The sequence below is a fragment of the Vanessa tameamea genome, chromosome Z, assembly GCF_037043105.1.
Source record: "Vanessa tameamea isolate UH-Manoa-2023 chromosome Z, ilVanTame1 primary haplotype, whole genome shotgun sequence".
NCBI lineage: Eukaryota > Metazoa > Arthropoda > Insecta > Lepidoptera > Nymphalidae > Vanessa > Vanessa tameamea.
Genome location: NC_087341.1, coordinates 4212387 through 4226462, shown reverse-complemented (window position 1 = coordinate 4226462; position 14076 = coordinate 4212387). Strand labels below are relative to the sequence as shown.

The window sequence follows — 14076 nt, the reverse complement described above, 5'->3', positions numbered from 1 at the left end:
TCCAAAGGAAATTAATGAAACTTATATCTATACCATAACAGATGGATGTGAATGGAAAAATGGATAAATTTTGATGCGGACGTGATCTCTATTAATAAAAATACATAATCTCAGTATAATAAGATAACATACGGCTAAAAATTAAAAATTTTCTATGGCATAGTTTGGCGGATATATTTGCATATGGGCCACCTGATGGTAAGTGGTCAGCACCGCCCATAGACAATGGCGATGTATGAATTATTAACCATTCGTTACACCGCCAATGCGCCACCAACATCGGGAACTAAGGTGTTATGTCTTGTGCCTGTAGTTACATTTGCTCACTCACCCTTCAAACCGGAACACAACAATACTGTGTACTGTTGGGTTGGCACAAAGTTATTTACGTTAATACAAAGTAGTTTACTAATCGTATCTTTACTTTATTTAGTTACTTTGTAATCCTTCGATGTTATTATATGTTGCAGTTGTTTTTTTTTTCATATCACATAGAAAATAAAAAAAATATATATATATTTTCTACAGGTACCTATTTCTAATTATCCAGCCAAATTAAATCATATTTTCACTCTAATAATGGAGTTTTAAATAAGCACATACCTGCAGTCAATTTTGAACCTTCTGCTTCAGCTTACAGGTTCAATTTCGAATAAAATGTAAGATATTTATGTAAAATACTAACCATGGCTTTTCATTTAATAATTTAAACCTTATTATTACGAAATAAAATTCAATTTTCTTTAGCAAAATTTCGATTGTGGATTAGATCGAAGGCACCGAGAGGCAGTGTCGCGAAACGCGACCACGTTGCAATATAAAAGGAAGTTTAGTTTAAATTTCTTTATCACACACCAGCTAACTGCATCACAGATTGGTCTTCACTTCTTCACGATGTCCGCACGATTTTTGGTGAGTGGACAATAACAGTTTAAATTAGAACTACACTAGAGTTCATGTAGAAGTGATATACAGTCGTGATTTTACATTTGGTCAGGTTATAATTTATATGTGAAGTGCACTACATAGTATTACATTATTCTTCGATATAATTAACTTTAATCCGATATTTTGTGTATTTCTGTGTTATATATATTCGTTATTTTAAATTAATGAGACCACAAATTCGTAACAGAAGCTAAAAATTCAATCGTATTGTGAAGAAAAATAGTGTATGGGATAAATATCGTTTTCAATGTAAGATTGTTTAATTTTCTTCGATAAGATATTAAAATGGCTTTACATATAAAATTTATTATAAATTTCATACACGCACCGACGTTAACGTCATCCTTGTTCATTATATTCATTGATGATTTTTTATTACGCGACGTAGATCATTGGACGGTATGGTCTAGAAATGAATTTGTAATCTAGTCCGTATCTAAAGGTAATAAGAACTTTGGTCTTAACGCCAAATTGATTGACGATAATATTACATGAGACCGGAACTAACGATAGTAATTAGAATGAGCGGACGCTTATCACTAAATATAAAACAAAGCACGCTGAGCGTGACTGTACCAATTTTCTAGTTAATTTAAAATAATCAGACTACATCGATGTATTTTGTTCTTCATTGTACTAAAGAATTAAAAGCATATAACCCGGAAAAAGTAGATTAAAATTTACGCATAAAAAATCTGTCTGTTTTGAAAATAGAACATCATACAAATTACAGTACTAATAAACAGACAATTGATAGAACAAAAGCGTGTTATAATTTTTCTACGTGAGTGTACGGTATTATGTAAAATTTTCTTTTTTTTTTTTTTTCGCTTTACAAATTCAAGTCTGCGTGAACCTTCAGCCGGATACATTCATTTTCCTTTCTTATCCGATACGTCATAACAGAAAAAATAAAAAAAAAAAAACTTAGTGAGAGGCTAAAAATGATCGCGGTAAAAACATTTTGTGTTTTAGTTTTATTTGTATGAAAGCGAAACATTTTATTACAACATAAAAATAGCTACGTTAAATGACTGAGATGGTTGTTGGCCGGCTTACATGGCGACATTCTATTGTAATACCTTTAGAAAGCTTTGTAATTATTATGCACTTATGTAATGTCAAATGTTATTTTAATTATACAGTAGGTGCAACGGTAGTAATTTCGTTATAAAAAGCTGAGCGAAGTTGAAATAACTATTTTGCGAATTATAATCTATTTGTCAAATGCATTGCGAGAATTTTTTTTGTTGGTTGAACAGTTGTGAAATATTATTTTTGTGACGTCTGTGTCAATTAGGTTTATCGTAATTAAACTAAGTCTATCGATAGTAGTATTAACGTATTACCAGAAGAGATCAACGATATCCGATGGGATGGCAACCGGCTATGACTAGCTAGAATGATAAACTTAAGACACGAATATAGCGGTTTATTTATATATTATAATTTTATTTATGTTTAATAGTAATTTATTATAAAAAAGCATTAAGATTATAATGCTTTAAGTTGATAAAAAAATCAATTGTAAACGCATAACTAAATTTAAATTTATTTGTAATATTACAGTTGGCGCTCGTTTGCTTAGTTGAGCTGTCTTCACTGATATCAGCGGGTGGCGGCGGCGGTGGTCACAAGAAAGTGATCATTCACGTCCCGGTGTTTGTGAAACATCATCACCACAAGCACACAATAGTCAAGCATATACATCACAAGAGTGGCGGTGGAGGAGATGACCACTACGAAGTTCTTGGATACACGTATGGGGAGCCAAAACCAGCACCACACATCGGCGGAGGTACGTACATGTTACATGTTACTAACATTATATAAGCGTTTTATAATTAGGAATATAGCTGAACAGATCTTAACAAAATAGGTAATAAACTTTTATGACGTCATAGGGTCGTGTACGAAAATGTTGCTAAAATTTTATTTACGTCGAGCGTAATGGGTAACCATGTTTTAATGACACTATGTTTTTCAATTACAACAATAACATATTTATATATTATACTCTACTATATGTATTACATAAAGCTATAATGTTAACTAAAGGAAAAACATAATAATGTAAACCACCTATATTTTTACCGACTATTTAAATTGTTGATAACTAGTGGGTCTTCCGCGAAACATCGCGTTTATTCAAAAGATTTTTTAGGAATTTCGATATCTATGACAGGTTTTGTTTTGATTTCTTTTCAGTGTAGTGCTAGTCACTCATCTAGAATTGGCGCCAAAATAATGCAACCTCATTTAAATTAAATTTTTAATATACAGTTAGAACTGGAGTTTGCCAAAAACAATTTACTTTAATTTTGTTTACGTTTTTCATTTTTTTCTTATACAGCCGCAGTACCGTCCTCTAATAGGCCAGTAACTTTTTTCTGCTCTCTAAAATTAATTGTATTAAATTCATTCAATTCATTTTTCTTTATTAAATCGTAACAATTTAATAAATTCCAATCAAGAAGCTCTTTTCCTGCACATATACGGCTGAAGTTCTTCAAAATGAGACCATAACCGAATTTTTATGTACAGCTATCGTCCCATAATCACCGGGAAAAAATCGGCATACGCTATTAATATATAAGATATTATTGCTCATCAATAGGTACCCAAAAACAACGGTACAAAAATAAAATAAAAAATAATGAAATTGACCTATTTTTGTACAAAGCGCAGATTACTTTTAAACAATTCGCAATTCTATATCCCATTTAATTGGAGTTCAGCAATTTGTTAACGACAATGTAATTCTAGAAGAACTCACTTCCTATATAACACTAGTGAAATTTTGAAACCGACTTACAGTGATACGCAATTTTTATGCTTATGTACTTAAATATTAGAATTATTAAAGTCAATGTCGAATACCCTATCAGATAAATCACGTTAGTTTTCTGCCGCGAGTTTCTATTTTGTTTTTACGAAATAAAAATTATTCGGCAGTAAATGTCTACTTGACTGGTTTGAAAGGCTAATGATGAAATTAATTTAAATTTGGCTCTAATGACAGTCCCGTGTAAGATGTAGTAACTTTATTTTACTCTAGCGGAATTATTATTGTTCATACGGTTTATTATTGTTTGTTTGTTTGGTTTATTATTATTATTGTATATGAGTTTACCAGTGTTTTCAGTCAGGCATACCAAAAAAAACTCCTCATTAATAATACTCTCCTCTCATTAACATCGATTTATTAGTATTGATAGATGACAGTTTATCAATTAACTTTTTATAATCATCCTTATTACAATCTTGACTTATATTGCAAAAACTATTGTTATGTTATTTTATTGGTGGTAGGGCTTTGGGCAAGCCCGCCTGGGTAGGTACCACCCATCAGATATTCTACCGCCAAACACCAGTACTCAGTACTCACCAGTACTTACTCTTCAGTACTCACCAGTACTTGCTGTGTTCCAGTTTGAAAGATGAGTGAGCCAGTGTAACTACAGACACAACATCTTAGTTCCCAAGGTTGATATTTCTTACAGCACCATTGTCTATGGGCGGTGTTGACCACTTAGCATCAGGTGGCCAAAATTCGTCCGCCTACCGATTGCATAAAAAAATAGTAAAAAAATAGGCAATTACCCAATTATTTATATCGTACTTTGAAAAGGTTCTGCTTAGAATTTGTTGTGTTAAAAATTACAGTCAACTTGCTGGAACTGAAAGTAGATGGAGATTTTCAATAGGCTTCTTCACCAACAAAATCCAGAGCAAAAAATAAAAGACATGCTTCTTTTAATATCTCAGAAATATCTTATGCACATTTTCTTTCTCACCAGTTCTTAATAAGTGTGTTCACTTATTAAGAACACTGAATCACTGGAACGTCCTTTTTTCATTTGCGAATTTTTTCATGTTAATGTCCCATTGTTAAGTTAAGGCCTCTCATTATGAGAGATAGATTTAGAGCTTACGCTGCTCTAATGCGGATTGGTGGATAAATGTGGCTGATTCTCATTCGTCATGTGCAGGTTTCCTCACGTTGTTTTCCTTCACCTCTGAACACGTATTCAATTATAAATACAAATTAGTGAGTTTGAACTCAAAATCATTAAGATTCGCGTCTTGTAACCACTGGGCCATCACGACTTTCAAGTTCTATATAGTTTTTGGAAAAATTGAAGCTGAGTGAATCACGAATTTTACTGGCGATCGATGTCTGAAATAATTGCTTTTGAAATTGTTGCGTATTTCATTAATTCATGACATATATATTTCAGGTCACGGCTGGGGAGCAGCGGAGGAGAGTCACGGTCACGAGGACAGTCCTGTAAGCTTCGAGGGTGGCGATCACGGTGGATATGCCCTCAGTGGAGACGAACATGGCTACTGAGCTATAGAGTACTAACATTGACTTTTTCTGAATGTACCGTTTAGCTTTCTCGCGCAATTCCTTATCTCACTGCGAAATAATATAATTTAATAGATAAATAGATTAGATATCCTAGTACCTTCGAATTTGGTACTAGGATGGAACTTCAATCGTCCTTGTTTTTTTATTGCTCTTTTTTGATCAAGGCGTAACATTTTAATGCCTAAAATATATAGCTTAAATCCTCTAAATGTCCACATCAATAAATATAACAAAGCAAATGATAATCTAATACGGTACTAAGAATATGTAACGTTACAACTATTGAAATGTGAAAAATGAAAAAAAAAAGCGTCCAATTGTTCCTATAAAATTTATGGTGATATTTTTATTACGGCCCATAACTTACGCTAATCGTCTCTATATTTGTCTATTACATTCCGATTGGTTACGTCTCACTATAAATCGGGATAATGTAACCTAGCCAAGATTTAGGGGATATGTTTTTTAACAGATTATATATCATTATATGATAATGTTTTACAATCTATTAAATCATGAGTTGTTCTTAATAAAATGTATATAGAAAAAAATTAATCAGCTTGTTGTAAGGTCATTAATTAAAAACTCAATTATAAATATTTTATAATACAGGATATTTAGTTATTGTATTTTTTTTTTCAATTATTATTAGCTTAACGAACAATATCGTTTCGTAATGTACAGGTTTAAAAATTGAATGCTCGTATTAAAATAAAGAGTAATTGTTTATTATTTAGTTTCTAAGAGACTGTTGTGAAATTATATTTTAAGAAGAAACTGTTGATATTATATTTTATACAATATTAACGTGACTTTTTTTTTCACTGAAAAAATATTTCTGATAATGATGTTTTGTTTTAAAAATCTTTGTTGGAAATTATAATTTGTTCCAATAAAGATGTACCTGCACGTGATAATACACATAAACGGTTTAATGTTAGATATTAATTTTATTATGTCATTTGCCTTGCATATCTTGATACCTAATTATGACGTCATGAACAATTTGAAATTTTCATTGATCTCATTTTCATTTAAAATTGTCATTAAACGAGACAACATAGCACTACGCATATTGTTTTCACCTCACTCACCTCACTTTCATCTTAAGCTCGGAGGTGAAGCTAATCGTCGTTAGGCTACCTGCATTGGATGACATATGCAATATGCACATTATATTCACCAATACGCACTGGAGTAGCGTGTTTGAACCCGTCACTTATAGTAAGACATTTATAAACTATTACATCACCTCACTCTTTGCTACAGCAAGTGACTTACTTACTTACTCATAATGGTAGATGAAAATGATTCATTATATTTCTTAAAGACTATAAAGCTAATACAAGTCAATATTAAATTAGTTTTTTAATCATTTAATGGTGACTGATTGCGTTTATTGGTACTTTTATAATGGTATTTGTATGATATATCTACTAGTATGGTTTCCCTTAAAATTTATTAATAAAGAAAAATGTAGATATATTTATAATATATATATTATTTATTTATTAGTTTATAAGTAAATATCTCATAAATTTATGTCTTAAACTTTATTTGACACATAGAGCAAAATGTATCCACGGCTTATAAATTCATTGGATAATTGTTGTTCCGTAGAGAACGCTTTTTTTTGTTGCACACAATTACGAAACGGTTATTAAGTATTCATTCGAATATTATACTTTAAAAGACAATTTAAATCTATATTATTTATTTTTATAAGGATTAGTAATCAATTGGAGAAAGCTTCACGATAAAACTGTTATATTACAAATAAATATAGTTATTATTAGTGTTCCTTAGAAGATTCTTAGAAGATCCTTAGAAGACATTTTTAGAATGTACAATTTTCTACCAAATTTACCCAAAAAGGCGTACGAAAACCTCCAGTCATTTGTGTAACATAAGTATTTACAAATAAATACAAACCTGCCTCGTTTATCTTTCTTTTAGTGAAACGAATCAAAATCCTTGGAGTGAGAATCATAAAGCGACTTTGTTTTATATTATAAAAAATATAAAGAAAGAATACATAGACGAGAAGAGTTGATAATTCTGAGATAAAATAAATACCCATATCGTTAAGATTTTTGTTTTTTAAGTGGTATTTTTTGAATTATGTCATCTGTTTTTAAATAGTTTATATTTTAAATATTTCTTACTCTTACTAGAAAAATAAATATACAAGTTCAATAAAATCGGTAAAATAATTATCGAAGTGAAAATATTGAACTAATACTAATATATTGTATATAAATAAAACAAAATATATAAACATATTAACTATTTATTTGAGAGATTACAAAAGTCAAGGTCAAAAGGTCTGTTAATATCAACTTACGTTGATACACCAAGAAGTCTTCATACAACTGTCATCAATAACTAAAGAGTTTTTACTTAATAATCAGCGTGAACGCATAGCATACTACAATCATGCACACATAGCCGAACAAAAACATTTAAATGTATATTCTTTTTTAATTTTAGATAAACAAATACATATATTTAATGTCATTTTAAATCTGTGATAGTTCATCATATACAGAGTTATTGGTTATTCGACGTATTCCCGTTAGGAGGTGATAGGGGTAACTATTTGCGATAATTTCAACCCCCATATGCATGATGCAAAAGTGAACCATTTTTGAGTTATCACGTTTTTAATTTTTTTTCAAAATAAGTCAAAAATGAAACTTCAAAATTTTTTTTAAAAAGCAGTATCAATTAATTTTTTTTTTTTTCTGATTTATAAAAACGAGTAAACACTGGTTATTTGTCAATATTGAAACAATAATTATCGGTACAAATTTAAAAATGCGAGACGGAAAATTATATTACTTCAATATCTTTTTGATTTTTATTCCACAATAATATATTCAGCAATAACGCCGGGGTTTGACACGCTGCTTTTTGTCCTTCATGAAAATAGAGCCACAAGTCACAACTATATAAAAAAAAAACTTGTAAAAGAAAATTACTGGTCTCAGCAATCATATATATATATTTTATAGTTGTCTAGTCATTGTTAACATTTATGTTTTAAAAATGGGTTCTTTTAAAATTATAACTTTAATTCAATTAAAAATCCTTATTTTTATTAATGTAAACGAAAAACTATCTTAGGTATACTAAACTCAAGAAGATGAATGTGTGTATACAAAGACAAATTTATGATATTTCATATTCAAAAAAAAGTTTAATTTTATTTATATTTAAATATTATTTTTATTTACATAATAGATACTTTGCAATTTGGTTTTTGTAACTTTTTCTGACATGAATTTAAATTGCCATATAAAATAGCTTTGACCATTACGAAACACACTGACAGACGCATAAAAATAATAAATGAGGATTAACAAATGAAAAATAAAAAATAAATTTTACATACAACGATATCTGTCCAGCAGTTAATATCTACTCGTAATATTGACAACACTTGCGTTAATCACCTTTAAACTACTGAACGTATCGATATGTGACCAATGACTAATCTACACGGAGTCGCCGTAGAATGATCATTACAGGGATTCCGCTAATCCTTTCCCCCTTTTTAACTAATACCCAGGGAAGCCGATGTGCAACAGCGAGTCAATATATAAAACTCTTAAAAAATCATTTCAAATAAAAAAATACAGATAAAAAAATATACAGAACATTTTTAAAGATAAATTATAATTCACCATTTAAGCTTCGGCAGTATTCATTGCAACGTGAAAACAATTGTCTGATGGATTAGAAAATTCACGAAGACCTTTTTGTTATTATGAATTTCTCTGTCACTTTTCCGTTTCCCATTATATCCTATTGTATCGTGAGAGTTATGTTTATAAATAAGATTTCTACGATTTGATACAATTTGTAAAAAATCTGTCAGAACATAATTATCTTGTCACGAACGTAATTGACTACGCTTGATTGAAATATTAAAATAAGCGCTGTGTATAAATGGCCTGCTGTTGTTCCAATGCCTGGGGCTGGGGGATCCGATACAAATACATCATTTCTTGCACCACCAAGCACGAGATGATTTTTAAGATAAATTAAGCATATTGTTCAGCATAGGATATTTTTAAAACGTCAGTGGTTAAATTTTTGTGTTCTAGCTCCTGAACCGTCTCAGTTCTCACATTGTTCAGTACAGAACATTTTTGTAACATCAGTGGTACAATTTGCGCGTTCTAGCACTGAGATGACACAATCTCACAAATCAGCTCTTTAGAAACAGGCTAAAAAAGAATTATAATTCATTTATAATAATTATATATAGAATGAACACTTTCATAATATAAATTTAACAAAAAACACTTAATATGCCCACCGATGATAAAAAATTGATTGACGACAAGATTACAAGCAGTATTTCCCCGTTGAACCACAAATCGAAGGAGGAAATTGAGAGTCTTCCTATCAACAGTCATTAAGATGAGTTATTATATTTAAGAACAGGAAACTATCGTCTTTAAGTTACTTTTTTTTATGAGTATCGACAAAATTCTGAAACGACTAAATGCTACCGAATATACGTTTTATATAATTCAATATGATTCGATTGCGGACAATCATTTGAAATAATAATTAAAATTATTCAGTTATTTAATGATAACTACTTTCATTTCTTACAATTAAATTGTTTGTAAAAATAAGACGAAATGGTCGAAACGAATGGAGTTAGTGAATTTTTCTGGATAATAGCTGAGTTGAGTTGATGAATGGTATGGAAACCATGGTAATGACATTTCTCGGATTAAATATGGCACTATATACATTCATCAACCAATACTTGGAAAACCTTGGAGGATTAAGATTCAAACAATATATTTACAGATATTTTTTTTACTTTCGGCTTGATTGACCAGAGCTAAAGACGTTCGAAACTCACCCATACCAGCAGTGTAAGTGTTAAGTGTTTCTTATATATCTACTCATATAAATATTACACTTTTAGCATTTAATAATTACATATTAAGAAAAATGACACATTAAAAAATTATATTTGTAATTGATTTTCATACAGAGTAACTATTACAGATATTTCAATTTCATAAATTCACACATTGTGTACTGTTTTGTTTAAAATTCTATGATGGTCGGCGAGCGTCAAACGTAGCTGTCACGCACACCAACATAATAAAGTAGGCCCGTTGTTTTTTGTTATTTTTTATTAAGAAACTATCTAGATATAAATAATCTAAGGTACGAACATAATTTTGAATAATCAAGCAAATATCTGTTCTAAAAATCAAAATCAATCTGTATCAATTTTATATTACACTTCGAAATAATTTTATGAAAAATAAGTAAAAGACGATTTTTTTAATGTATATACAATATATTACACAAATAGAAATATATATTTCCTGTTTCCTTTACGAAATAGAATACAATTGACAGCTTGGAATTTTTCAAAGAAATGCATTACGACGTACATCAACCGAGTACGATATCCATTATAAATATATATCAACCAGGAAACGTTATATAAAAACAATGAAACGAGATACACTTACAGATAACAGCATTCGCATTTGTAAAAACGAAACGAGAACAAACTTCCTGATAAAAGTAGGAAATTATAAAAACTATGTTGCGCAACTGACAAGTCTATTTTTATTGTTACGCCGATATTGGTTTGTTTTTGAGTTACACAACATGAAAGTGGAGCATGTCCGATTTATTCAATTTTCGGTTGTCTCGTTAGCTACCAGTGACATTATTACAGGCAGCCGTTGCGTTCGATGTACGTCGTATGCACATTACGGGCAATTTACTTTGTGTTACAATGTTTTATTTAAATAAATAACAATAGCCGCTAACATGTTTTGTTTTGATACAGTTTTGTCGATATCATTATAATGGTTTTTTGTAATTTCACTTAAAATAAGAACAAAATTGAGTTATATTTTAATATGATAGCAAAATTTTATTATTATATTTTTTTTACACCAAATAATTCATATTATAAGAAATTATTTCGAAAATAAGATTTAAATGTAATTAAAAAGATCATCATATTATTTTTTAATATGCCGAAAAATATCTAGATAAGTCTGACTGAGAAATCGTCTTTAAAGCCAATAGTTGTAAAATTATAAAAAAAAAACATGTTTTTACTTATTCATTGTCGGAAGACAGATTATAGATTATTTTGATATATAGGCCTGTTCGTAGTTAAAAAAAAAGTCATACAATATTAGTAATATATTTATTTAAACAAAATAATAACAATGAATAACCAGTGCATATAAAAATGTGACGTTAATCCAATACAATAAAATATTATTAATAAGAATAATTTTCAATTAAATTATGATAGTTTTCAATTATGTTATACCATCGACACATTTAACATTTTATAAAAAATACATTTATTTCGCAATTATAATGAGTATATAATAGAGAATTCCTGAATAAGATTCATCTGAGATGATAGTGAAAATACTGTCTGTATCCAAGGATAAACAAAATTATTGAACACTATTTAAAATATCGATGGTATAACATTGTATAACTACGCTACTACATCTAAAATAACATCTATTACTAAAAACTTTTTGGTAGTTCAACCTTAATTCATATTTAATTATCTACATAATAAATCTGGTTGTTTGTCAAATGCAGTAACCACCAGTACGAATTAAAAAATAATCTTTGAATGGACCGTTTTTTGAGGAAGGTTCGATAACCTTTACAGCGTGAAGTTACGAACTTAACGGTAACTTCACGCTGAAAGCCAAAGGAATAAAACAGTAACCATAAACTTCAACCAATTCGACAAACTGTTGGCAAGTTATCATCATGTGGATGAAACAGGGATGTATAAAAAAAAAGTGCAAATGATCACGCGAGAAACATACAGCTATTTATACTTAAAAATAAATAATCTCATTATTAATAAACGACGCTTTCAACCCCGCCAGTTTTAATAGTTTGCTGTATACCAGCTTCTCTGCTAAAGGACACGGGCGAATCATCGCTAAAACTTTCATCAGGAGATAGAAGAGCAGTACTACTCACATCGCCTATTATTATATTATTAGGATCATCAAATCCTGTAGCATCATTTATAGCATTTCCAGTGAATTGTGAAGGTTGAATGTTTGGCAATGCAGTACCTTGAATAGGGACAGATATAGTACCAAATGCGTCACCTGACCCAGTTGCACCTTCGAAATTTGCGAATGAGGTTGGATGTTCTACAGCTGCGAAAGGGTCGTGATTGGGTGATTGAGCGGTACTCTGTTGGGCGATCTCTGAAAAGGGATCATTTTCTGTATGAGCTGCGGCACTTCTCACGTATCCGAAAGAGGCTGGGTACGTTTGCGATAGAGTGTTAACGGCAGTGAATACGTCATCATCACCCTCCTCTTCCTGTTCTCTTACTTCATAACCATGCGAAGCTGTATTAACCTTTCCGGATGATACACTCGGTAGTGCACCGGGTAAAGAATCGAAAACTTTAACTTGTTTAACTGTATGAACGACACCGTGTACGTGAGGTGAACTTGGAATATCTGGTACAGAAGGCGTGAATGATCCATAATCACTTCCATAGGATGGACCGGGATTGTAATTAAATTTGGGTGGTTCATAGCTGATAGCGGGATAATCGTAGTTTACAGATGGCGAGTCATAGCCTACAGATGGCGCATCATGATGTTTATGTTCATGCCCATGGTGCCCATGAGAGCCATGGTGACCGTGATGCCCATGATGACCATGGTGGCCGTGTTCCTTATGACTAGAATGACCTTTAGACACGGAATGAGTTTTCTTATGGTGATGATAATGATTACCGTGTGGTATAACATGTGGCTTTTGTTGGTGATGATGATGATGGTGGTGATGATGTTCCTTCTTAGGCTTATGATGATGGTGGTGTATTGTAATCACTTTTGTATGATGGTCGTGGTGGATGAATTCGGGCACATGTAACTTGACGTGATCGCTGAAAATGAAATAAAAAAATAACATTTAATTATAATTTTTTTTTACATAAATATAAACAGAATGAAAAAAACGAATTGTTAAAATAGAAACTAATTTTAGAGACACGCATAAAGCAAATATAAATTAACTGATGTATTTCGCTTGAGCCATTTTTAATTAAACTTTTTAGAAATAATACATGTAGTGACAGTTTATGCGCAAAGCAATATATCGCTAATAACTAAATATAATAAAAAATCTTATATACATACTGATGTTTCTCTCCATGACCTCCGGCGTCGCTGTCGACGAACATAAAAAACAGCACTAAAGCGTATTTTATTAAGTCCATTTTGAATTCACCTAAATATTTATATCTCGATTAAACGAATATTACAAACTCGAAGGTACATAAACAATATTCACATTTTGTAAGCTAAACTCTATTAATCATAGAGAATTTAAATATTGCTAGCCACTGATCATCACAAGAATTCAGGCACTGCGCCGTCGCAATGCGGCGCTGGTATGAACAGCGAAATATCGTGAGATGACCATTTATCTTATTTCACTTAAATAAACCAGCGATGTCAACAAAAAGATCACAATTTACTATACACCTCGATGGTCCCTTCCGCTACTTTCACTCTAATTTCTTTACAGTTACAGTTCAAATTACATCGTGTATTAATTTGTAGTCAGCTTTTGTGCCACTACCTGAAATGAGTATTTCGCTACCGTTCCAAAACAACGCATTCGATGAGGCCGTTGAATGGATGCCGTAATCGCATTGCATATTAGAGTTATTAGGTTGCGTTCGA

At 30.8% G+C, this 14076-nt stretch overlaps 2 protein-coding genes across 2 annotated transcripts; one reads left to right on the top strand and one right to left on the bottom strand.

Moving 5' to 3' along the window:
• Positions 1 to 860: 860 nt before the first annotated feature.
• LOC113404221 (uncharacterized) lies at positions 861 to 5384 on the top strand. Its single transcript, XM_026645059.2, has 3 exons — positions 861 to 912; positions 2518 to 2746; positions 5190 to 5384. Exons 1-3 carry the CDS (start codon positions 895 to 897, stop codon positions 5300 to 5302), a joined length of 360 nt encoding a protein of 119 aa, XP_026500844.1. The 5' UTR covers positions 861 to 894; the 3' UTR covers positions 5303 to 5384.
• A 6769-nt stretch (positions 5385 to 12153) lies between these two features.
• LOC113404232 (uncharacterized) lies at positions 12154 to 13783 on the bottom strand. Its single transcript, XM_026645078.2, has 2 exons — positions 13528 to 13783; positions 12154 to 13274 (listed from the first exon to the last, which is right to left on the bottom strand). The coding sequence occupies exons 1-2, from the start codon at positions 13605 to 13607 to the stop codon at positions 12218 to 12220; spliced, it is 1137 nt and encodes a 378-aa protein (XP_026500863.2). The 5' UTR covers positions 13608 to 13783; the 3' UTR covers positions 12154 to 12217.
• Between the last annotated feature and the right edge of the window lie 293 nt (positions 13784 to 14076).